The sequence below is a fragment of the Lichtheimia ornata genome (genome assembly GCF_029851405.1).
Source record: "Lichtheimia ornata isolate CBS 291.66 chromosome Unknown scaffold00058, whole genome shotgun sequence".
Classification (NCBI taxonomy): Eukaryota; Fungi; Mucoromycota; class Mucoromycetes; order Mucorales; family Lichtheimiaceae; genus Lichtheimia; species Lichtheimia ornata.
In genome coordinates this window covers 119,117-144,225 of record NW_026695378.1, presented here as the reverse complement: position 1 = coordinate 144,225, position 25,109 = coordinate 119,117, and the positions used below count along the sequence as shown (strand labels likewise).

At 44.0% G+C, this 25,109-nt stretch overlaps 11 protein-coding genes across 11 annotated transcripts; 3 read left to right on the top strand and 8 right to left on the bottom strand.

The window, feature by feature from the left end:
- Positions 1 to 49: 49 nt before the first annotated feature.
- On the bottom strand, positions 50 to 1,401 carry O0I10_009700 (uncharacterized protein; the record flags this gene model as incomplete). Its single annotated transcript, XM_058489687.1, has 3 exons — positions 50 to 100; positions 161 to 1,140; positions 1,209 to 1,401. 3 exons carry the CDS (start codon positions 1,399 to 1,401, stop codon positions 50 to 52), a joined length of 1,224 nt encoding a protein of 407 aa, XP_058339563.1.
- Positions 1,402 to 1,768: 367 nt separating this feature from the next.
- Positions 1,769 to 4,319, bottom strand: O0I10_009699 (uncharacterized protein; the record flags this gene model as incomplete). Its single annotated transcript, XM_058489686.1, has 8 exons — positions 1,769 to 2,734; positions 2,800 to 2,863; positions 2,939 to 3,270; positions 3,336 to 3,701; positions 3,770 to 3,895; positions 3,971 to 4,084; positions 4,152 to 4,190; positions 4,257 to 4,319. 8 exons carry the CDS (start codon positions 4,317 to 4,319, stop codon positions 1,769 to 1,771), a joined length of 2,070 nt encoding a protein of 689 aa, XP_058339562.1.
- Positions 4,320 to 5,251: 932 nt separating this feature from the next.
- O0I10_009698 (uncharacterized protein) lies at positions 5,252 to 6,799 on the bottom strand (the record flags this gene model as incomplete). Its single annotated transcript, XM_058489685.1, has 3 exons — positions 5,252 to 5,428; positions 5,522 to 6,652; positions 6,725 to 6,799. 3 exons carry the CDS (start codon positions 6,797 to 6,799, stop codon positions 5,252 to 5,254), a joined length of 1,383 nt encoding a protein of 460 aa, XP_058339561.1.
- Positions 6,800 to 7,060: 261 nt separating this feature from the next.
- O0I10_009697 (uncharacterized protein) lies at positions 7,061 to 9,530 on the bottom strand (the record flags this gene model as incomplete). Its single annotated transcript, XM_058489684.1, has 13 exons — positions 7,061 to 7,086; positions 7,153 to 7,423; positions 7,479 to 7,507; positions 7,579 to 7,695; positions 7,758 to 7,860; positions 7,921 to 7,989; positions 8,052 to 8,603; positions 8,655 to 8,741; positions 8,806 to 8,913; positions 8,972 to 9,004; positions 9,073 to 9,147; positions 9,215 to 9,327; positions 9,386 to 9,530. 13 exons carry the CDS (start codon positions 9,528 to 9,530, stop codon positions 7,061 to 7,063), a joined length of 1,728 nt encoding a protein of 575 aa, XP_058339560.1.
- Positions 9,531 to 10,380: 850 nt separating this feature from the next.
- Positions 10,381 to 11,463, bottom strand: O0I10_009696 (uncharacterized protein; the record flags this gene model as incomplete). Its single annotated transcript, XM_058489683.1, has 3 exons — positions 10,381 to 10,786; positions 10,855 to 11,170; positions 11,235 to 11,463. 3 exons carry the CDS (start codon positions 11,461 to 11,463, stop codon positions 10,381 to 10,383), a joined length of 951 nt encoding a protein of 316 aa, XP_058339559.1.
- Positions 11,464 to 12,119: 656 nt separating this feature from the next.
- On the top strand, positions 12,120 to 13,566 carry O0I10_009695 (uncharacterized protein; the record flags this gene model as incomplete). Its single annotated transcript, XM_058489682.1, has 3 exons — positions 12,120 to 12,430; positions 12,500 to 12,672; positions 12,743 to 13,566. The coding sequence occupies 3 exons, from the start codon at positions 12,120 to 12,122 to the stop codon at positions 13,564 to 13,566; spliced, it is 1,308 nt and encodes a 435-aa protein (XP_058339558.1).
- An 808-nt stretch (positions 13,567 to 14,374) lies between these two features.
- On the bottom strand, positions 14,375 to 15,466 carry O0I10_009694 (uncharacterized protein; the record flags this gene model as incomplete). Its single annotated transcript, XM_058489681.1, has 4 exons — positions 14,375 to 14,653; positions 14,728 to 14,928; positions 14,986 to 15,119; positions 15,190 to 15,466. 4 exons carry the CDS (start codon positions 15,464 to 15,466, stop codon positions 14,375 to 14,377), a joined length of 891 nt encoding a protein of 296 aa, XP_058339557.1.
- Positions 15,467 to 18,193: 2,727 nt separating this feature from the next.
- On the bottom strand, positions 18,194 to 19,271 carry O0I10_009693 (uncharacterized protein; the record flags this gene model as incomplete). The annotated part of the gene is made up of 4 exons (XM_058489680.1): positions 18,194 to 18,469; positions 18,541 to 18,741; positions 18,810 to 18,943; positions 19,004 to 19,271. 4 exons carry the CDS (start codon positions 19,269 to 19,271, stop codon positions 18,194 to 18,196), a joined length of 879 nt encoding a protein of 292 aa, XP_058339556.1.
- Positions 19,272 to 20,242: 971 nt separating this feature from the next.
- Positions 20,243 to 20,758, top strand: O0I10_009692 (uncharacterized protein; the record flags this gene model as incomplete). The annotated part of the gene is made up of 2 exons (XM_058489679.1): positions 20,243 to 20,598; positions 20,656 to 20,758. 2 exons carry the CDS (start codon positions 20,243 to 20,245, stop codon positions 20,756 to 20,758), a joined length of 459 nt encoding a protein of 152 aa, XP_058339555.1.
- Positions 20,759 to 20,875: 117 nt separating this feature from the next.
- On the bottom strand, positions 20,876 to 21,955 carry O0I10_009691 (uncharacterized protein; the record flags this gene model as incomplete). The annotated part of the gene is made up of 3 exons (XM_058489678.1): positions 20,876 to 21,007; positions 21,070 to 21,766; positions 21,840 to 21,955. The coding sequence occupies 3 exons, from the start codon at positions 21,953 to 21,955 to the stop codon at positions 20,876 to 20,878; spliced, it is 945 nt and encodes a 314-aa protein (XP_058339554.1).
- A 1,367-nt stretch (positions 21,956 to 23,322) lies between these two features.
- O0I10_009690 (uncharacterized protein) lies at positions 23,323 to 25,109 on the top strand (the record flags this gene model as incomplete). Its single annotated transcript, XM_058489677.1, has 6 exons — positions 23,323 to 23,516; positions 23,572 to 23,688; positions 23,745 to 23,933; positions 23,998 to 24,071; positions 24,127 to 24,458; positions 24,522 to 25,109. The coding sequence occupies 6 exons, from the start codon at positions 23,323 to 23,325 to the stop codon at positions 25,107 to 25,109; spliced, it is 1,494 nt and encodes a 497-aa protein (XP_058339553.1).

Below are 25,109 nucleotides of genomic sequence, written 5' to 3'. Positions count from 1 at the left end.
TCTTTGAGGCGATTGCTTTTGAACAGGAACAAGAAGAAAACAAGAACCATTAGAGAACAGCTTCGGCAAATCCGACTCGCTTATTCCCCACATCAAACACCTACATCATCCCAAAATTAGATTACATACACACACATACATAGATAGCATTGATCCATACTGTATAAAATTGCCGTAAAAAGACATCACCGAGAATCCATGTCTCATGCTCATCACTAAGCACTTGACCCGAGATACCAGAAAGGCACATGGAGGATGCATGACCCATGGGCTGTAAGATGTAATCTTTTGGATGAATGCGAAGAGCCCAGCCCTCACCCATGGACAATATGAGTGGTTGTAAAGCGTCCAATTTGCCACAAGGCACAGACCAAGTGCCATCCCCATTGTTCAGTGCACCAGGGATCGTGCTGTGAATAGCAGCAGCATCATCAGGGGTAGCAATGATCAGCGTCGTGCCACTATCAATGATCACTCGCCGACCACCATTGTCACTGAGCACATCACCCATTTGCCAAGAAGGCATATCCACCATCCAATATTTAGTATCAATGACATCCGTGTAATGTAACGCACCCTTGAATCGCTTAGCGTCTATGCCACCAAAGTCAATTTCACCATCGTTGGCACGCGTATAGATAGCAAATAAAGGATCTGATACAAGATTTTGTTCGATCATGGTGTAGAAGGGTGGTTTGTGTTTGGCAGCAGATGAACTTAATCCTGCTAGTCCAAGACCAAAGATACCATCAAAAGGTGTTCCGATAAACTCACGAGAAAGGGATGTGGCATCCGCTACAGCTTGATCCTTCAGTGTCAAACCTGCCACTGTTACCGTATCATGTCCTAAGCGACCCTTGATATGACCTGTGCCATACCACACATCAATGCTATTGCTGCTAATAACATTTTCCTCGTCGTCGTCGCCATCTTCATCATCGTCATCATCATCAAAGTCGCCATCTTCGTCATCCACCGCTTTGTATGTTTTTGATTTGAGAGCATCAAATTGTCGATGTTTGAAACATATGGTGCGTGTGCTGCATTCGGATGACACCACCCATAAATCAGCACTCCCAGTATCAAAGACAACATTGAAATCTTGCGGAGGACTTCCGACACTGATGGCGCCATAGTAGCCTAGTAGTAGATTAAACTACAATATGAGTGGTTGGTTTTTTTGGGAGGGATGAGTAGTGTATGCTTACCACTGCCATGATTGTAACCTGTCTGCTTTACTTTGCCAGATGCAAGGAACGATGTTGGATCATGACCAAACTTGGTGAGTGACACTTTGAAAGGAGATCGAAGCACAGGTGATGCTACTACGACGACGACGACCTGGGGTGCAGCCACGCCCAGCAGCAAAAATGCGTAGAGACACTTTGTTACCGACAGCATGGCAAAGAAGAAGAAAAAACAAAAAACACAACACACCACGTCCTTTTTATCTTGGAAGCATTGCTTTTGTTCTATTCTATGTTGTATGTTTGCATGCATAGAAAACAGGCTCACATAATGCCCGCGGCATAGATGCTTGTTGTCCGAGATAATAAACTTGTCGGGTCATACTCAAATCACATCACACACACACATGGCCGGGAAATTTATTTTATTTCTTCTCGAATTGTGATGGTACATGATGACGTTACTTTACATGCGAGTAATAAAAAAACAAGGTCATTACAAAGATGAAAGCTGGTATACAAAGATAAAGCAGCAAGCAGAAAAGGGTAATAATAAAAAGAGGTGGTGGTATATATATACATTAGTCAAAGACGTCTGTACCCATACCCAATAAGGTCAAATCGTAGATGATCATAAAGATAATCGAGCCGCCCATACATACACTGCATACGACAGCAATGTAAAACGGATTGAGCCACCTACGTGGCTTGAAAGCATGGAACCCAGGTCCTTCAAGTAGGTCATCCATTTGATCATCCTCTTGTACTTTGGATTCTTCTTCAATGACGCTCGATAGGTTGTTGTTGTTATGATTGATGTTGCTGTTGTTGCGCAATGAAAGACCACTGAGGATCCACGAAGATGTCTTGTGTTCGTCTTCCTTGTTATTGGGAGTGGATGGTGTAATACCAAGGCCTTGAGCAGGGGATGCGGCCAATGTTTGATTGCTGTTTGAATTGGAAGAGCTATCACCTTGACTTGTAGAAGTGGTGGGAGGTACCTTGAGAGCCTTATTGTTTGGTGAATTCATCTTTGGAGATGTAATGGGTGAACCAGGCACGTTCAACTTTGGCGAATCAGTGACCCCCATAATAGGTGATCCATGTTGCTGCTTGTTATTATCACCTCCTCCAGCAGTCGTCGTCGTCATACGTGGTGAGTTTTGAGGGCTGATGGCTGATGGCACTTGAAGAAGGGATGAAGGAGGAGGTTGTTGCTGCTCATCCGAAAATACAATAGGTGGTGCAGGTGAAAAATCACCGCCATGATGATGAAGGCGAGGTGAACGTGGTGACAAGGGTGAACGAGGTGTACCCGAAAATCGAGGTGATTTGCTCAACACCGATTGCTCCATACGACTAATACGCGAGGTGCGATAGGCAATCTCAGAACGGCGGATGGATACAGAGCGATTTTCTTCGGGATGGTACATGACCACATCAGTGGGTTCTGGTGGACCAGCCTTTTCTTCAGGTGGTGTGACAACCGACGCAAGGTATTTCCGAGAGGCAAAGTAAAGGATGAACGGAAGGATGTAATTGACCGTCTATAGATAAAAAAAGCAAGCTCAGCAATACCGCCACCATTTACACAAACGCCCTATGTACTTACCGATTGAAAGAATAAGCTACTCCAATTTTGAATGACACCAATCCAATCCTTCGTTTGCAGTGGGCTAAAAGGAGAGAAAGATAAAGGTTAAATGGGATTTACATAGAAACACATCCAAAGTTGGTAATAGTAGACTTACATGCAAACTAGCCAAGGAAGGAGATTAGACACAAAGATGGCCATAGGGTTGCCACAAAGACCACCACGGATCAAATTTTGGCGAATGACAATACAAAAGACTGGAATCGAGGTAACAAGAGCGCACACAGGGAATATGTAAGCGGTCACTTTGGAGGCAATCGAACCTTGTCGGCTTAGGATGGCTGTGATATCAGCAGATGCTTCCATTTGATATGCCATGCCACCAAAGATGCCAATCATAACATAGATGGCGGCGGATATGGCAACGGAGATGCCAAGCGTCTTGTGAATGGATACATGAGGTTTAAGCTCATTCACCCATGTAGGTATCTAAAAGAATCCAATAGCATTAGTATTCCTATGGCTTTTGTTTATAGGATGCTTCTTCTTATTACCGTGGTGATGTAACTGAAATTGAAAACTGCCATGCCAAGTACCATCTTGGAATTGGGTCCGACGGCTGGCAACAATGAGGGGTCGAGTCCTTCTTGGCAAAAGGCTACAATCCATTGAAGCAGTACACCAAGCAACACAATGAACGAGGTCATTTGCACAATGATATTGTCCACCAATGTGAAGAAGCCCAATGGAATCACCATGACAGCCGCCAAAAGAAAGCCAAATGTAAAGATATAGTAATCATCGCTCGAGAATGGCGAATTGCCCAATTCAACTGCTTCAGTAATGCAAAACCAACCGCCCGGTGCAATACCAAGTCCACATGTGCCTTTGAAAAGAGTAATGATCATGCCGTCAAAGGTCTACATATTTGGGAAAGGGTTGAGAAATGTTTCAAAGATGCAAACAAAAGGAAGAATCTTTTTGTTACCTGCCCAGCAATGATGATACTCGCCACGTTGACGGCTTGTAGTGCAATGAAGAGCATGATTTGGAAGAAAAAGTGGTATTTCTTGCCCAAGATCAATTGAGCAACGGTGGTAAACTCAACTTTGGCCTATGTATGTGAATGCATCATTGTTGAGTATAGGCTGATAAATTGAACGAGACAACAACATGATGACACACGCACCTGGAACTTTTCATTTCCTTTGATACTTGATAATACTTCGCACATGAAAAAGGTAGAAAAAGCAGACAAGACACCAACCACAATGAAAATGATGGTAGGGGCTAGCCATCCAGACTACATAATAGAGTTGAGGCATCAGCAAGGGTGGTGCATTGTTGTATGTACTATGATGCATGCATACCTGTTGAAAAAGAGGTGGAATGGTTGCTAGACCCGGTCCCTTTTCATATTAAAATCATCAATTATGTGATCTGAAGGATGACAATGATTGTGCGGATGGACGTACCGTCATGGAGGACACGAGTAGAGATACGCTACCGAATGTGCCAATGCCTTTGGAAGCTGACATGCGATGCTAGAGTCAAGGGGAAGAGTAAGGCGGGATGATTGAATGTAAACGGCGAAGGAAAGCGGGGCATTTTTATATGAGTGAAACAGGCAAATATATCCAGGAAAGGCAATAAAAATATTTGTGGTGAGGTGAGCCGATGGGCTATCAAACACATGGATTGGGGGCGGGTAATAGGATCGACCCTTTGTGCTGGATTAAAGAATGGAAGAGTCGTTGGTTTGTGCTACCATGCATAAAACGGTGGTGTTGCTATCGATCTGTGCATTGCATGTACGTAATCCTCGATAAAAAAAAAGTGAATGCCAAGCTTGATAAAAGAATGAAAACCATGTCGATCACTCAAGCACTCGATCCAAATTTCCCCCTTCATTGTCGCCATCCATGATACGTATAGCGTGTTGTGTGCGTGTGTGTGGATAATGCCAAGGGTGAAAAGTACAACAATCACTTGCACTTTGAAGGCAACGCCAACTTCCACCAAGAATGTTCTCATCCTGTATTGTTGCTTCGATCCAAGAATTCCTGTGCTCGCCTTGATGGTTTCTGTTTGTATCATCGAAGGAAGGGTCATCCTTAAATGTCACGCGTATGTATAGTATAGGTGCATATATTATAGCCTACCACGTTGATGATTGTTCCCGTGCCTTTCAAACGGCGGTGGTGCATGTAAAAGGTCAGCCGATTGCCGAACAGCCGTCTCTCTCTCGCGTAATCACTCGTGTACGTAGGTTTGTACAATGACCGAATCTGAAACACCCCCCATCATCATCATCATCATCATCATCAACACCATCCATAGCAGATAAGATTTGGCGTAAGTGTCCTCTGTGTTTATCTTTCATTCTTCGCACATGTGTACACAAATAAAGGGATAAAGGAGAAAAACAGAGGGTGCAATGATCCGCGCATGCGCACCTGTGATCCACCATTTACAATGTCCAAGGATTATCGGCAAGACTATCAGTAAGGAGCTCCAAGTTGCCATCCTTGGTGACGACGACAATGTCCTCCAAACGAATACCAAATTCATGGGTAATGTAAATGCCGGGCTCCACGCTAAAAGTCATTCCTGGCTGCAACTTGATATGTGTATTGCCTTGATTCATCTATCATGGAGTAGGCACGTGGGTTAATATACCATGTTTTGATACATGAAACACGCCACCATTCCCCCTATGGCACACCCAATCCAAACTTACATAAGGCTCTTCATGCATTTCTTCGCCAATGCCATGACCCAAACGATGCGTAAAATAACGACCATAACCAGCTCGATCAATAACATGTCTTGCAGCGAGATCAACTTCAGCACAGGTGGATCCAGCATGAGCATCATGCAATACAGCCTGTTGTGCGCTTTTCACAAGATACCAAGCATCCACGATGGTTTGATTGTGGCTATTACGGTCCCCATTGTCCATAAAAAAGGTGCGTGTGACGTCTGATTGATAGCCAAGAAGCTCGCCACCCGAATCGATAAGCACCGTGCTGTGTTTTGTTACGCGTTTGGTGGCTCCTGGTTCGCCATGAGGGAATGCAGCGTTTTCATCCACAAGGGCAAGGACCCAAGTATTGGTAAGGCCAGCTGCTGTAAGCGCTTGAGTCACAAGGGATGCAATATCAGCTTCGGTCATGCCAGGCTTCACGTGATGGCGGACTTTTTTTGCAGCGGCCACAGTGGCACGATTGGCACATCGCATGATGGCGATCTCTGCAGGCGATTTTACCATACGCAAGGTCTGTAATGCTCTTGATGCCATGGTCGTGACAACACCGTGCTGCTGTGACAGAATATCTGCAAGGCCATCGTAAACAAATAATCGAACGCCGGGTTCCACAAAGACATGTGACGCCTCTTCAAGTAACTCTGCCGTCGTCTCATAGGGTGATCCATGCTCAATCCATTCTACCACCTTGATCGAAATCTCCATGGGTAACTTTGCTTCTTGAATCGCTTCTAATGCACGTGTCGCTTCAAACATAGGCGTCACCACCGTTGTCGTAATAGTGCTATTTGCCGCTCTTTGCAACACCACAAGGAAAGGACGCTCGCTCAATGACCATTCAATATTGGTGTAGTACAACATAGTGGGACCTGGCTCCATCACGAGTGCACCTCCCTCAGGTAGTGTCTCAGCTAATCGTGCATGCCGTTCAAGGTATTCACTTGGTTGGATCGCCTCGATATCATCACAAAAACCACGCAACGAAGAGAAATCAGGATCATTCGTGTCACCACCACCACCAGTCGAAGATGTTGCCTTTGTAAACCATGCAACACCACCTGCAACACCAAAGAGCAAGGCAAGTGCAATTACTGTACGTGTAAACTAGAATGGGACCAAGTCTAAATGTTATTTCCTCGTCCACCATGGGCTCGTCATGCATAAGGTTGAACTTGCCATTGTGCGCTTCTTCACATTGCTCCAATGCTTGGGCTTGGAACCCATGAGCGGTGCATTCTCATCAGACGGCATAGTCGTGAGAAAGGTGTTCTAAGAAAAAGTCCAAGATGGGTGCTCGGTGTGTGTGTGTGTGTGCAGGATGAAGGATTTAAGCGGCCTTTGAATATGCTTTGTCTCAACGCGCGCATTGTACACACTCCTCATACTACGACAGCTAGACTTCAAGTAGGGCGTCTTTTCATTCTCTTCTTCATTGATGTTGGTAGTGGATGACAATATAAAAGGTCGATTTTTTTATGATTCGGTATACAAGAGCATCTCAAATTACATAACCTATTTCTGCAACTCTACATAATTGGCTATTGTACAAAGGAAAGTTAGCAACTTATTCATTCGTGAAAAGAAAAAAGAAAAAGCATCCATACCTGGGAATAGGCCTACTGTCCTTCCATCAGCAGCCACACCTTGCCACCAATCATCGCTCACAAATTCAATATACGTGATAAGTTGACCTTCTCTGAATGAAATCTCATTATCTTCACCAGCATCATAGTCATAAAGTGCAATTGCTGTGGCGCCTTGATCTTGCTTGGGAGGAGGGGAAGTATGTGCTGGTGCAGGTGCAGATTGAGGAGCTGCTGCTGGAGCTGCTGCTGGAGCTGGGGGCGCAGGAGGAGCAGGAGGAGGAGCTTGTGGCTATAAATGCAATCTTTAGCATCCTAGTGTCATTATCAATCAGAATAGTACCAACCTCTTCTTCTAAGACTTGCACATAGTTGGCTAGAGAAACACAAAAACATGTCGTTAGTGTAAGTGTCTTTTTTGATAGAGTGGCTCCAATGCCATCTTACCTGGGAAAAGACCTTGTCGCTTGCCATCCTCGCTCATACCGAACCACCATCCTTCATCAACTTGATCGATTTGTACCACCACTTCACCTTCGTTCAATGTCATTTCATTTTCCTCGCCTAGCAATGTATCAATTAGTCACCATCAAACTACAGCTGAGTATGTTTTATACAACACCAACCTGCAGCATATCCAAAGAGGACCACAGCTGACAAACCATTGCTAGGATGACCCACTGCACTACCAGCAGCTGCCGTTGCGGCATGAACAGCACGATCTGCGGTCTAACATTGAATACCCTCATCAGCAAAAGTCCCTTCTATACATAATCATATATAACTTACATCATCCAATTGTCCATGCAATGCAGCTTCTTGCTGTTGTTGTTGTTGTTGACGAGCATGTTCCTCGGCCTAATTCGATCTAATTAATATGGGATCTCATGTATATAGATTCTTTTGTTTTTTTTTTTTACCTGAAGTCGTTCTTCTTCCAAACGTTTTGCTTCTTCAGCTTCTTTTCTTTGTTGTTCAGCAAGACGTTGTTGCTCTTCTTGACGACGACGATCTTCTTCCTCAGCAGCAGCAGCAGCAGCAGCAGCAGCACGACGTTGTTCTTCCTCATGTTGACGACGTTGTTCCTCTTCTTCAGCAGCGCGACGTTCTTGTTCCTCTTGTTGTCTACGAGCTTCTTCTTGTTCTTGTTGTTGACGACGACGATCTTCTTCAGCTGCTGCAGCACGACGTTGTTCTTCTACACGACGTCGTTCATCCTCTTCTTGTTGACGTCGTTGTGCTTCAGCCTCCTCAGCAGCAGCAGCAGCAGCACGTTGTTGTTGTTCAGCATCTTGATCACGTTGCACTTGAGCTCTTGCTGATTGTTCCTCGCGTTCACGTTGTTCACGCTCAAATCTTTCACGTTCAGCACGCACAGCGGCAGCTCCACCATCACTTTGAGACTGAGTAGCAGCATTCCAACGACTTGCCAATGGCTTGGGTGCCGTTTGAACAGGTTTGTAATTGGTACCCTATGCATGTTGTTAATATCATCATCAAGCATGTTGATGTATACAACGTACCACGGGTGCTGGGGCTCCTTCTCGTCGCATGGATTCACGTTGCATAGCAGCAATATCAGGAATCTTCGTCTTTTTGTACACCGAGTTCTATACCCACATTCTATTTAGCGCTCTCTCACATTTCCCATCCATCCCAAATCCTTATACATACAACAGGCGTAATGGCAGGTTGTGGTTTGCGTTGCTCCTTGTGTACACTGTAATTGGCACCTGATGACTCGGAAACGCGCTTCATGATAAGATCCGGATCGACATCAGCCTATCGTTTTTCCCACATGTTAGAACCCATTTCAAATATCCCACATACTACCTTTTACCTCATCGCGTGCATTGATTTGTACATGGAAGCTCTATTAAATAGGTGCGTTGGTTAAGAATAAGCATCATGATGATCACCACACTCATATATATAACATACCTTAAAGAACCTTGACACTTCACTCAAGTGAGAGTTAAAGAAACCCTTTCGCGTCTCTGGAACACCACTGCCGCACTAATAGAAGCGAGATGAGGAAATGGCAACCGAGGAAAAAAGACAATCGAATAGAACGAGTATTTACCCAGGCAATAAAGACATACTTGGGTAGTTCAGTGTTGGGGTCGATAACGCGAGTGTAAGCGTACTGCATTTTGCCGTCAAAGAACTCGTCATTAAGTTCCTCGAGACCACCATCTAGTATTGAATTTCGTGAGCTTTTCGAAAAGAGAGTTGTTTGACTCGAGATTCGTACCACCGGTGTCCTGTAGACGTAGATCGTTGGTGCCCTTGTCATAAGCAAGTACAAGCCAATTGGTGGCGTCATTGTCACTCAAGACAGCTTGCAATGCATCGTTTATCTCTTTGCCGTGTGTAGAAAAGTTGACGTGAATGCTCATCTCTCGAAGGTAGGTATATAAGAAAAAGAGAGGAAGGTAAAGCAGCTACTCTGTCGTCGGGCTTGCCAAGAGAAGTGTATGCATTCCTCCCCCGCTTAACAAGCTTAGCGCGATTGTTGCCCTCATGTTTCACCAATCTAGACTCATGGTCCGCTCGCTTTGATGTCAGTGATGGAGATACACCTATTGCAAGCAACCATTATTTTACCCTAATGATACATTATGAAAATCCTTCATGGCTAATAAATGTGCTACCTTTTGCTTACATCTTTCACATATCAAATTCATTTTCATTCTAACAGCCTAATTACAATGGGTCTACCACAAATCTTGAATAAAGAAGAAGCATCCTTATCTCACCACGAGATCACATAGCGATCCCATGTCCGTTTTGTATACGTGTGATTCCACAATCACCGATATAGCTATATAGAATCATTAAACAACGATACGTACCCTGGGTTTAGCAAGAGGGACAACAAGCGAGATGTTCTCGTAGAGTATGGAGCTGCAGCAGGTGACCAGAATGGTTGTAAACTTACGAAAGGATATGAATGATGGCTGACCCGGTGATTCTCATTTTACCTCCACCATAACATCAACTCGATCATAAGGCTACATACACAATAATTAAGCGTGCTATGTCTCTTTGCCTGTATGGATGCATGATGATTCAAGATGGTTGTTTATTTATCATGTTACGCAGACGTAATGCAAAACACGTACACAAACATGATGGCATATTTTTGGCATATCAAGATGTTCCATAAACAAAGCTATACAATACACTTTATGAATCGTATATATCAAAGAAACATTTACAAAGAGGAGAAGGTGGGATGTGCTAGATTTACTCGGAGCGGTATAAACCGAGATTTTCCAAGAGAGGTTTATCATTGTAACTAAACAAATAAGCAGGTTCATTGGCCTCATTGTGATGGACGACCGAATACCACGAGGGAACAGCAAATGTATCGCTATTGGTCCACTTTAGCACATTCTTGTTACCCTTGCCATCATCCACCTCGGTATAACCAGTGCCATGATAGACATGGAATACACGTGAACAAGTCTCACGACGTTTGGGCGACACAGCTTGAGCACCGATACGTTCAGCTTCACCACCAATAATGTATGAAAGAGGTTTGCCGTTCGCTTGTGTGTATGTGTATGTGGCATACGCAGCATCGCCGGTGTTGTCCAATGCCTCTTGTACAGGAGCCCATGGAAACTTGAGTGCACTCTTTTCAACAGGCCTATGTATACAAAAGAAAGTAATACTAAGATTTCCATCCATCCATCCATGTTTGCTTGTTAAACTTACGTGCTTGGATATCGAGATTCCTCATACATCTCAGCAAAATTGACAGGAATGTATTGGAACATGGGAAGATCAAGACCATCCAACCAAATCATGACATCATCACCTTCATGGCCATGATCATGCCATTGCCATGGTGGAGTGAGAATCACATCACCGCGTTCCATATAGATCTTTTCACCCTCCACAGCTGTAAAGCCACGTTCACCTTCGATAATGAAGCGTAAAGCAAATGCCCGATGACGATGAGCAGGAGCCACTTCTCCAGGGTTGATGAGTTGCAAACCAGCATAAAGCGTATCCGTGGTGCAAGGTGCCTCTATGGAAATACACACAACAATGATGAGCAATGAGGCAATAGGTATCCATGAGATGATACTTACTCATTTCAGGGTTGATCAACATGAGGACACGGCGTTCAGCTTCCTCGGCAGCAATCTTTTTACCAGATTCGAGGAGGGCAGGCTTAAGCTTTTGGTATTCCCAACAATGGGGCTTGGATTTAGGTGATGGTCTTGGAGGCACCATGGCACTCATCACTGTCCATAAAGGTTCAGCATGGATGTCAGGGTAGTTTTCGAGAAAGCCAAGTGCGTCTTCTTTTTGAGTCATTGTTTAAAGTAAAAAATGTGTGGTATCACCATACACTCGTCACAATGAATGTAATCTTTTATATGATGCGAACAATAAGTATCGGCATGTGTCTTTGTATCGTGAGCGATTTCTTTTACCCCTCAACACGGATTTTCATTCCGAGGTCCTTTCCCCCACATTTCACACCCACACGGAAAATCCACCCGTGCGGAGTCTCACATCCCACTTGAATTATTTACCCCATCTTCAATGCGGATGAATTGTATGTACCTGAATGACTTAATAACGTGCAACGCACGTTAGCATTCTATTGTATTCTTTTAAAGATCACGGATGATCGCCTCAGAAAGTATGACCTGATGGTGGAAGACTTGTTACAGATTCTCAATGAGGAGGGAAACAACGACTTTTGAAAGTGATGTAGTAGTCATCATCATGGGAGAAGTTTAATGATGGACCTTTCGGAAATGCTAACCAATAGGGAGCTTTCCATTTGGCGGGAAAGCTTGTTCTATAATGTAGCTTCTTTACACGTTCACGTATGATGACCCCACGCTAGCAAATGACACCGGAGAACAGAAGGAGTAGATATATATGAGGCACCCACTTGACTTGTTTTATTATCCATTTCCTTCCACTTTTTACTATTTTCATTTACTTGAGCTCTCACAAACATGGTTTCCCAAGTGACTCTTGATATTGTCATTGTTGGTGGTGGTCTCGGTGGTCTTGCTACTGCCATTGCAATTCGCAAAGTTGGTCATAACGTCACTGTTCTCGAAGGTGCTACCGCTCTCAGTGAAGTGGGTGCTGGTATCCAAGTCCCTCCCAACACCACTCGTTTACTTGATCAATGGAAGTTGTATGAGCGTTTCAAGGAGAAGGTGGTGTGGCCTGCCAATATCAACATGCGACGTTTCTCCACGGGTGAAGTCATTGGTCCTACCCCCTTGTTGCCTAAAATGGTTGATACCTATGGCTATCCGTAAGTCCATAACAATGAAGCCATCCATCCATATATACATGTATACTCACATTGTTATTGGTGGTATAGTTACTGGTTGATCCATCGTGCTGATTACCAGCAATTGCTCTATGATGCTGCAGTCGAACTTGGTGCCAAGGTGATTTTGAATGCTCGTGTGGATAAGGTGGATGATGCCACTGCCACCGTGTTCCTTGAGAATGGTGACACGTTCAAAGGCGACTTGATTGTGGGTGCTGATGGTATGTTGTTGTTGTTGTTATCCCATTGATGACATGATGATCATACGTTAAAGTTGAATATCGTATGTAGGTATTCGTTCACGTGTGCGACTTGCAGTGATGCCTGATGAAGAAGTATTGCCTCGTGTATCGACCAATTGTGCGTATCGAGCCACTGTTCCCGTTGACAAGATGCGAGCTGATCCCATGGTGTCCTATTTGATGGATGATCCCAATTCGAATTGCTGGATTGGCTATCGACGACACGTGATGGCGTATCCTATTCGCAATGGCCAATTGTATAACTTGGTCATGTCACATCCAGGACAAGCAGCCGTAGGCCAATGGAACGAACCTGGTAACTTGGAGGAGATGAAATGGCATTATCGCAAGTTTGATCCAATCATCCGCCGTGTTCTTGACAAAGTCGATCATTGTCTCAAGTGGACACTTGCTGATCTCCCGGTCCTTAGTAATTGGGTTAGTCCTTCGGGTCGTGTGGTGCTTATTGGCGATGCTGCACATGCCATGTTGCCCTACCTTGCACAAGGAGCCGCACAGGCCGTCGAAGATGGTGCAACCCTTGGTGTGCTACTCACTGGTATTGAATCCAAGAATGAAGTACCCGCTCTGATGACCGTATATGAAAAGCTGCGACGTCCACGTGCGGAACGCATTCAAAAGGGTGCATACGAGAATGGCGATATCTGGCACATGCCCGATGGCGATGAACAAGAGTTGCGCGACTTGGGAATGAGTGGTCGATTGCCTGCAGGTGCCAGGAACCCCAATCAATGGGCAGATGGCGATTTCCAACCTTGGCTCTTTGGACACAATGCCATTACGGTAGCTCAGAAGCGCTTGGCTGAATACAAAAGTGGAAAGGAAGCCGTGGACGACGTTGCTCGCCTTTAGGAGAAAATGTCTCACACACACGCACACGCACACACACAGCTATTTTGACACCATCACCCCCCTCTTCCTATTTGTACTACCCATTGCCCTTGTTTGTAAGCATTTCATCACCCGCAAAACATCATCCCTTTACTACACATCCCTCATCCCGAGATAGAAAACTGGCTTTTTTGTTTATGAAGCTTTCTTTGTTTTTACCTTTGTACAATGCAACTCAAATACACTAAAATGATCAAATACAATCACACATAGACACAATGATCATGTTCTTTATCTGTTCTATGCCTCTTTGACTGCTTTCATTTTCTTTCTTTGTCTCAAAAATATGTGCACTGCACTTGCCAAATGCGTCCATCCATGCAACAACCAGTATTTCTCGGATCACTGGGCATTTGTGCTATTTCTCATGCTCTCATTTTCGTCCTTTACTATCCCTTATAGTAATAATTCCATGCACGCTATTACTCATCCAGCAAGCTTCCGATGCTACTCTAGATCCCTATCACCCTATTTTAGGTAGACTCCCCAAGCACACACACACCATCTATAGCTTTGATCCCTAAACACCACCATGCAGCATAGGGATATCCATCCCCAGCTATCGAGCCCCTTGATCGCATTACAACAAATGTGTTGTAGAGTATTCCCCCACATATTTGTACAACTATGCAATAGCGCATCACACATTACACTCTATCTTTTTTAATCCTGTATATTTGTACATGTATGGTTTATTGACAAGTTCTCATTCTATGATACAAAGAAGCGAAAAAGGGGGGAAATGGGGAATAATGAAGAGATCATTCATTTATGATGCAAAGACAAACTTGTTGCAAATTCTGCCAATCTGGGCGATTGTAATGTCAACAACATCACCATCCTTGAGCCACTTGGGTTCCTTCATACCCATAGCAACACCAGCAGGTGTGCCGGTTAAGATGACGGTACCCTTTTCAATGGTGGTGCCTTGAGAGATAAAAGACACAATCTCAGGAACGCCAAAAACGAGATCACTTGTGTTGGCATCTTGACGCACTTCACCGTTCACTTTGGTAATAAGGTTCAAGGCAGGGCGGTCTCCGAGGAGCTGTTGTATATATGCGGGATCATTATTAGTGAATCATGTATAACCGTATACCCGCCTCTTTTTTTATTGCTTACCTTGTTGGAGACAATGGCAGGGCCCAAGGGAGAGAAATTGTCAAAGCCCTTGCAGAAGCACCATTGGGGAGCAATACCAGCAAACTTGGGATCCGTTTGCCATTGGCGGTTGGAAACATCATCAGCAACAGTGTATCCAGCAATGTATTCTGACACCTTGTCAGCAGGGATATCCTTGCCGGTCTTGCCAATCACAATAGCCTTTACATAGCCATGTCAGCTCCAAAGATGTTGTAATAATAATAGTCATCAACTTACCAATTCACCCTCATAATCCAAAGTATCATGAGCAACCTTGGGGACGGTGACATCAATGTAGGCATCACCATGAGCATGCGAAGGCTTGATAAAGATAGAGGGATAGGGTGGGATTTTGGCCGCGGCTTCGGGATCTATGTATGGTAGTAGGAGCAATGGTTAAAAAGAATGGCTAACGGGGTCTTGTGTAGCAATGAAACATACTGCTTGTTTTATAATTAAGACCAACGCATTTGATGATGGGGATATCAGTTTGTGCCAAAGGAGCAAGCAATTTGGCTACCTTGACGACTTGATCAGTGATAACAGCGCTCTCAGTAAGAGGATCACCAGTGATGACCTTGGCTTCCAAGGTACCATCAGCCAAAAGCTGGTCCACAGTGACATTGTCAAATGGGACAATAGGCTCGCCATAGTAGGTCTTGTCATTGGTATCCACAAAGCGGATCAAACGATTCCAAACAACAGGAGAAGAAGACATGATGTTGTGTATATGTGTTTATGAGAGCAAGAAAGAAAAGAAAAGAGAAGAGAGAGAAGTGGGTGCTTGTAAGGAAACGTTGAGAACGAGGAATGATGGCGTTTTTATACAGATCGTGGAGAGGTATTTCATTAAGAAGACACTCGTACGCTTTCCCTTCACAACCCCCAAAAAGAAAGCGATCCGATGCGGTACCCCCCAACTTGCACGGATACCGAAAACAATAATGACGGGTATGGTTGCACAGCTGGCGGCTGTGTTACAAAAGAGGCATTGAGCCGGTAGATGGATCTTTCATCCCTCATTTTGGTGCTCAAGATTATCTGCATCGTAAAAGATGGGTGATAGGTATGTGCATACAAAAGTCACCATCGTGCATACCCCATATTAAATGGGTCACGTGTTCATCTTTGCTATTCAAGCATGAAAAATTAGAGTGCTTAACCCATCCTTGAGGGGAGCAGCCAGTAGAATAGGTACGCATTTCCATAGCAACGGAATCTTGGTTTTGGTTGCTGTGATACGTGTACTTAGCAAGTCCTTGTACAGGACCTGCTTTGGCTTTTTGATCATAGAAGATTTTTTTTGTCTACATTCAAGTATAAGAACATGATCATTTTTTTATAATCGAATATGATTCTTGGCCATCATAAGTATACAGCCGATAGGGTTCGCAATCAAAACAATACTTTATAGGGATGATGCATAACAGTCCCCGTAGCTATCATTTTGGGAATGACGACATTACATATAGATCCCAAGAAGATGCGTCGTAAGAACAGCTTTGAGTATTATCTTTATTCGACTAGACCCACCGTATGCTTCACAACCAACAAGCATCAATATCGTATATGGAACGTGACAAACGACGATAACGAAAAGCACTATGGTTACTAGTATAATTTTCCACGGAGGCCATTATAAGTTCTATCTTCTATTATCCTGCTGCTGCTGACTGCTTGCGTGCATAAGTAAGCCACAAAGTCAGCTCAAACTCAGCAACTGCATAATCGAGCGTGGTATCCTTGTGAGAACAAGAATGATCAGCGTATCTGAAAGCACGTGATGCCAAAGTTTGAAGCTTCAAATGTGAGTAGAAGAGTAGTGTCGGGCTTTTATTAGGAAGGAGGCAGTTTACTCTTAGGCGCAAGAATGCTACTCAAGTAATGCGTAGCTGTAATGCTGAGTGCCATGTTGAAAGAAAGAAAACGTGTAGACAAGAGAGATCGGATTGCTGCAATAGGGGAGATTCATCAATGCGGAAGCTTCTATCCTTTGGGCGTGCATTGTGCTAAGGTAAATGGATGGCCGTGAGATGTGGTGTGTGAAAACATGCAGTTGGATTGTAATGTTGGACTTGGTTGACATGTTGCAAAAGGACGATGATAGTCGCTGCCATGGTAGTATGTAAAGTACAATAATCAGGTACACACCACCCATCCACGATGATAACATCAACGTCAAGTTGACAATGGGTTCATAACAACAAAAGCCCTTTTTCCATGCGTTGTATACATCCAATTCCTTCCGATCCACGTACCAAACCAATCTCCACATCCATATCCATATCCATAAGAAGTTGTATGTATTGAAGCAAGTTGCTACGCGTAAATAAAGCTGCTTCTATATAAGAGCTATCTGCTGCTGTCTACGTGAAGTAAGGCTGTAAGGCAAGTTGCTGCAAGTATACGACGCCATTTGAGACGATGGAGTAAAGGTCTTGCTAATGGCAGCTGCTGTTACGTTTGGTGGTGGTAAAGAAGTGCGCAAGAGCGTGTGTGTTAGAGTAGAGTGCCAGGATGGCGAATGCTGTATGGGACAATGGAGATACATCTTGCTAATAGCAGCTGCTGCAATGAATGCTGTTACGGTTGGTCGTGATAGAAGAACGTACAAGAGAAGGTGAAGTGTCAAGAGACTCGTGTGTTGTAGAAGAGTGACAAGAAGGCTGTATACACGCCATGGGCTTGCCATTCAGTCAAAGACAATCGGATCAAGGCAATTGTAGGATCGACATGATGGGTTGAAACAGGACAATCGTTCGCAGGTGGTAGTTGTACTTGAATGGAGCAACAGTTGAGAATGGGAGGAAGAGACAAGAAGTTGCGGGAGTGGAAGGAGTGGAAATTAAAAGGTCGGACACCTCTTGTATAAATGCATGAACACTGTACATCAATCCTTGATTATGAGATTGCCCCTCTCGAACCTCAAACTTTCACACAAGGTGCTCTTGGGCATGCTGATCAATCTTGTGTTAACAAAGACCTCATGTTCGTTTGAAAATATTGAATGGGAGGATGCAATATGGGGTTGACTATGGAGATCGGACATGGATGTCAGCGCCGGATTCATGATTTATCGAAATAGTATGCATTACCTTGGGATTCCCCATTTCGATCTTGTAATTTGGTTAGAAGGTTCGCTGAGACATGCTGATCAACTTTGTGATAATAGAGAGCCCGCGCTTCATTATGAAAATGTTGAATGGGAGGGGGCCGAATATAGGAGAGACAACGGATGAATGGCTCAATGTTGATGATCGCCTGCTAGGATAGCTACTACTAACATCACATGTACGATGTTGCATTGTCAACATAGTCTTCAACAACAGGCATTAATACGTGAATACGTATGATTGAGCAAGCATGTTTTATATCGAAAGTACAAAAAAAAGAGATTCTATGGTACAAAGCTAACAAAAAAGGGAAGTAAAGAAAAGGCATACATTTATGCAAAGACCATCTTGTTGGAAATCTTGCCAATCTTTGCAATTTCAACTTCGACGACATCACCGTCCTTGAGCCACTTGGGTTCCTTCATACCCATAGCCACACCAGCGGGAGTACCGGTCAAGATGATGGTACCCTTTTCAACGGTGGTACCTTGAGAGACAAAGGATACAATTTCTGGTACATGGAACAAGAGATCGGAGGTATTGGTGCTTTGGCGTACTTCACCATTCACCTTGGTGGTGAGATCCAAACCAGGACGTTCTCCAAGAACCTATCATCCACATTCAATGTCAGTATGATCATACCCATGCTATTACACTGTCATCCTCAAGTCTTGTTTACCTTGTTAGATACAATGGCAGGACCAAAAGGTGCGTACTTGTCAAAGCCCTTTGAGAAGCACCATTGGGGAACACCACCAGCAAACTTGGGATCACGTTGCCATTGGCGGTTGGATACGTCGTTGCAAGTGGTATAACCTGCAATGTATTCAGATACCTTGTCGATAGGGATATCCTTGCCGGTTTTGCCAATCACAATAGCCTAACAATGATCACTGTTAATGATCCATCATCTTCTTCCCCCATTTTAATAGCGTCACACACACATACCAATTCACCCTCATAATCAGTGGTAGGATGGGCAAGCTTGGGAATAGGAATATCCTCAAAAGCATCGGCATGAGAATGGGTGGGCTTGATAAAGATGGATGGATAAGGAGGAGGAGTGCGACCACCTTCAGCAACTATTTCAAAGCAACCATTAATTAGCACATGTAAGGGAGTTGTAGTAGAATGATGCTTACTGTGTGCCTTGTAGTTAAGGCCAACGCACTTGAAAATGGGAACCTCGGATTGGGCAAGAGGAGCAAGCAATTTGGATACCTTGACAACTTGATCGGTAACAACAGCATCATCAGAAAGAGCATCGCCAGAGATAACCTTGGCTTCAAGAGTGCCTTGAGTGGCAAGTTGGTCGACAGTGGCATCTTCGGAAGCAACAATGGGCTCGCCATAATAAGTGTTGCCATCAGAAGCAACGAAACGGATGAGACGATTCCAGGCAGGAGACATAATGATTAAGAAAACAAAGGTATGAAGAAGAAGAAAAAAGTGGTAGTAAAGTAAACGTTGAAAGCTAAAGATTTAATGCTTTTATACGGATCTTTGTACCTCTCGGTTGCTTGCCCGTTGCTTGAATTAATCCGCCATCTCATCGCATATCGCCGCTCAAACTTAGCCTATGGGATAGTTTTCCGCAACCTGCAAAATGCTCTACCAGTAGTAGTGCTAAACCATGCTTCAATGAACCCATCCTTATGATAGCTGTGCGTCATTACAAAGTGTACCTAGATGCACCTGAGATAAAAGTGAGATCCAAATAAAGACCTACCACATACACTTAATGACAATGGACAACGTCCATGCCCCATTGCATTCTGCCAATCGGCGTTACCGTGAGAGTAGTTTTATGTCCACTGCTTACAATAACCCCGTGAGCACACGCATAATGAAATACTATGAGTACACCAAAAAGATTGCTTTCAGAGGCTTCATTAGTATAGCAATCCACCAGCCGTTGATTTAGCCATACTCATCATCCCACTTTATTGTTCGCATCATAATCAAACATCATCACGTAGTGCATTCTACATCTCCCTTCAACATGAATCCAACAAAGATGCTCCTAAACTCAAAGCTTCATGCGTGTATGTAGTGATTCTTCTGTTGTAAGCTACCATCCATGTCAAGGCTGAACGTGGCTATAACGTAAGAACGCATTTAGCACTCTAAGCCTCATCATTTGAGGTGCTGCATAATTTAGTGCTCCAAGAACGATAGCAAATGCTTATTAATACGATCAAATATTTGTTCGGGAATGGGTGTACGGGATGACGGTGGGAAAAGGGTGGGGGCTGTGTAGGTTGACTTTTTAGTTTCGGGTGCATTTTCCGCATACATTGCGGCGGAGCTGCACAATGCGATATAAACCTGATGATTGCATAGACGTGGACTCATTTACTTTCTTTCACTTTTCATCCATCATGTCTACCACGCCTCTTAAAGGATCCTGCTTGTGTGGCAATGTCAAGCTCACCCTTAAGGGTAACCCCGTCAAGGTCATGACATGCTACTGCGTTCATTGTCAAAAATCTGGCAGTGCACCTTATCAAACCAACGCCATCTTCCCAACAGACCAAATCGAAATTGATGATCCACAAGGCTTTATCAAGATGTATACTGTTCCAAAGGAAGAGATCGATAGCGGCTTTGAAAAGCAAAAGTACTTCTGTAGCAACTGTGGTTGCCCTCTCTTTAACCGGCCCATGAAGCATCAAGGCACCAAGACGGTCGTCAAAACAGGCATCTTAGATGCACCCGCTGGTAGTGGCATTCCAGGGTAAGCTTGTGTGTCTTTGAAAAACTCGATTGCTGATATGTATACAATCATACATAGATCGGAAGTGCTCAAGCCTGCTGTTGAAATCTTTACAAAAGATCGTGCTTCGTATGTTGCTCCCATTGAAGGCTGCGCCCAATTCGAAAAGGCTGCTTCTTAGTGGGCCCATTATCCTCTTTGTGTATATCCAAAATACGTGTGTTGAAAAAAATTGCTTTTACTTGTTATATACATGGATGGTGGGGGGTATTGTGAAGATGAAAGACATGGATGGCTATTACTGAATGGAGCGTCGTTTGAGCATCATGGAGGTGTAAAAGAGTAATGTGAGCCAAGTAGCCACACGATCCTTAATCATATACATGATGCCTTGGTTGAAAAAGCCCTTGATGATTTGCGCTCGCATCCCCTATTACCTCCAAAATGAGCAGCTCTTCTTCCAAATCGCCACATTTACAACCCACACGTTACCTTGTACAATCCTTGTAACCCTTCCTTATCAATCACGTGCTTCATGAATGCTCGCATACCCAAGCTGTACTTCTCCGAGCGATTAGCTACCATGCTGGTACGTATAAAGATAAATGGATACGTGATCATTGTGGCAACGGATTTGGCGAGTGCTGAAAAGAGAAAGACTTCGAGCGAGCTGAGAACAGCATTGACACCTTTTCCAGCAAGGTACAAAGACTTGGCCTTTTCAAAAACAAAATACGTGATGGATGGGTTGGATACCAGCATCATGGAAGCACGATACCCAGTCCAAAATCCAGATATTCCCTTCTCGTTATAGATGTCCTTGGCTGTGTCGATAAATCCTTGTTGTTGCTTTCCAGGTGTTCTCCTGCTTGTTTGAAGGCGTGTGGTTACGTTCGAGAAGGGGGTGGTGAAAAAGCGCGAGATCAATGCTGCTTCAGCTCCAAGAAACAACTCCTGAGCAACGTTGAGAGAGGCTCGTTTACCCATGCTCTTGTTTAAGGCCTCTTGCACATTACGCAACGACGTGTAGCAGTAAAAATAGATAAAGCTTGATAGTACTGTTGCGAGTGTATCCGAACCGAGACCAGCATACAATCCTTTCAATCCTCCCTCCTTTTCATAGATTGTCCTTATCATCTCCAAGATGCTCTTTTTGTGTGTGTCATCGAGTTGTAATCGAGTCGTGGAGCTTTGTGTGTACATACATGAGATCAGCAAGGGCTCGTTTTATCAAAGTTTCGGAGCGTGTATGATGTACTCACATGTCAAGTGGATAGATAAAGAGATTGGCAATTGTAGAGCCAACAGCACCAGATATCGCATGGCCCACAGCAGGAAGCTTGTATTCCTCAAATGAGATAGGGTTCTTGTCGTTCATAAAGGGATGGAAAGGAAAAGAGAAGAAGGATCAAAGAAAAGAGGAGATAAACTTTTTATCAATCAATGGTTGTCGGGACGACAATGGGAAGCGGTAATTTTAGCATACTCGATGACAAATGGGCATCATTCACCCAGTTCTTTCCGATGTGTGTGTGTATGTGCGCGTGGACGCCATTTACGACATGATGATGACATTATCCAAACCATTGCGTCGTTGTCAATGCGTATCCATGTCCGCATATAATTTCAATTTTAGCTGCTAGCCCAATGTTGATTTCAACCCTTTCCTTCCTTGATTACACAAAATGGTGATACCCAGCGATAAACATTCATCATCATCATGCACACCACGTGAAGATCTTTGAAACTTCTCTCAGCTCGCCTTTCCTCTTACATTGAACCCATCTTTCTTTTCAATCCCATTCCTCATTACGTTCCTCCTGCCATCCCAATTCCCAATCGCAACTCCATCGGGTGTTGTTCTCGCATTCGCAATCGCCCAAAAGGATACACTGCACTCAACAACATGCTGGTGCTGATAGACGACTGTTAAAGATGAAATCATGCAACTAGAGTATCCACATCAATCAATAAATGGCATCGTTGACAGACACGTTTATGCAACCGTTGTTGGGTGAATTGGGGCACGTGTGCTTTAATCGATTAACCTTAATAGCACTTCGGATGGATGTTCCGCCAGTGGGAAAATACGTTCGTCAATGGTGATACGAATCAACAAAAGGCGGGGAATAGGCGGCAGGTCGCAAAATGATAAAGTTATCATGGTGAGTGAACGTAGAATTGTCTGTGTTGCATCATTTACCAAAGGATATCATTTTAAAAGGTCTAGAATGGCTACGGGAAAACGTTATATATATACACACAAGCATCATTCATCACATCCATGTCCCATGTCTGGCAATTCTTCCCGCGCTTCGATGATACGTCAACTACTTATTCCGCCCGAGCCCAGCAGAATGAGGTCCTATCCGACAAGCCAAAAGGTACGCACACTGAGGCTCTATTGTTCGATGCAAGTAGTAACGTGATCGCCTGCCAGCTATGAAACCAGGTCATTGATGGTTGCTATTGGAGATCAATGGAAGAACGTATAGGCTATGTACATGACGACGAAGGTAAGCAGGAACCAACTATTGATAAGCGGGGAAACAAATTGTTGTGTGGGGAAAATGTGGGGATTACGATTTATTCAAGCCGCGGTGATCGTAGAAAAGCTAAAATGGCAGCGGAATAGAATCCAATTGGTTATGCCGCATCTTTTTCGTACAATGAGACTATATAAAGGTACACGAGAACGCTATTATGGAGTGATGGAATCATAATACCACCAAAAGTAGAACAACAATGGAAAAGGTTGAAGTCTACAAAAGCGATACAGCAACGGCAACCACCATTGAATCCACCATATCGAAAGGAGAGGCACCTGCACTTACACTTGAAGAGATCGATCCCAAGATTGAGGCACGTTTACGGCGCAAATTCGATGCCCGTGTCTTATCCAGTGTCACCATCCTATACCTTTGGGCTTTTTTAACGAGGTGAGAAGGCGGATCATCGGGTTAGCATATAACATAGACCAACATCATAATGTAGAGCAAATATCGGCAATGCAAAAGTGCTTGGCTTACAAGAGGAATTGGACCTGGGAGAAGATAACAAGATGAGCATTTGTATGACTGCGTTCTATATCACCTATGTGCTCTTTGAAGTGTACGTTTGCCATGATCCATACACACATCAATTACATGTTCTCATTTTGTACATAGACCAGTCAATGTACTCGTTCGAAAGTACGGCCCAAGGATCATGCTTCCTTCGATTTGCACTCTTTGCGGCCTCCTCACCATGTGCAATGCATTCGTCAACAGCTTTGGAAGTTTATTTGCCATGCGATTTTTAATCGGGATTTCACAAGCTGCTATTATGCCGGGCATTTCCTATGCACTTGGTACATTGTAAGTGCAGGTCAAACACATGCTCTTTTTGAACAACGCTTTAACATTGACAACAATCATGTAGCTACCGAAGACATGAGCTTATCACACGTGTGGGCGTTTATGCATCATGTGCAAGTGTAGCTGGTGCTTTTGGAGGTACTGCTGCTATGTCACATTCCTGAATCATTCAAACCATTGACTCGTATTGTAGGTCTCCTCGCCATTGGCTTTTCAAAGATACCTGCTTGGGGCATTATCCATTCATGGCGCAACATTTTCTTTTTCGAAGGGATTATCATGATGATAATTTCAGTGGCAATGTATTTTGTGATGCCCGACAGCCCTGGCAGCTGCACCTTTTTGACCGAAGAAGAGCGACGTATCGGTGTATTACGTATTCAGCTTGAGCAACTATCAGCAGGGAAGAAAGAAGCCATCACACGAGAGCACTTTAAGACCGCCATGCTCAATATCAACACGTGGCTTATGGGCTTGGGTCTTTTTGGTTCATTGTTATCCATGAATTCGATTGCATTGTTTATGGTAAGTCAATTTTCCTACGATGTACTTTAGAGCACAAGCACTGATAAAGCTACTACGTATTAGCCATCCTTGTTATCAGAATTCGGATGGAACTCGGTAGTAACACAAATCATGACCGTGCCGCCCTATGCCTTTGCATGTATCATTTGCATTGGATGCTCTATTCTTTCCGATCGATGGCACACACGAGGCGTATTCATGTTTGCACTTTGCGCACCTTTAACCATCATTGGATTTGCCGTGCTTTTGACCGTGGGTTCGATTGGTCCACGTTACATGGCTATCTTTTTCGCAACGGGTGGTGGATTTACATGCAGCCCCATATTTGTTGGCTGGTCAGTAGATAACACAGCTGGACCCACTGTGCGATCGATTGCATGCGCTTTCATTATCAGCTTGGGCGAATTGGCAGGCATCGTATCAAGCTGGACCTATCTCCCCTCTCAAGCTCCAGAATACACAACCGGCAATCAAATCAATCTTGCTATGGGCGCATTGGTGCTTGTGTGTGCAGCTGTATGTTCATTTTACATGAAATGGGAAAATGTTCAACGCGACAAAGGAAAACGTGACCATGTGCTTCATGGCCTTTCGCAAGACCAAATCGATCAACTCGGTCATAAACATCCCCAATTCCGATTCACACCATAA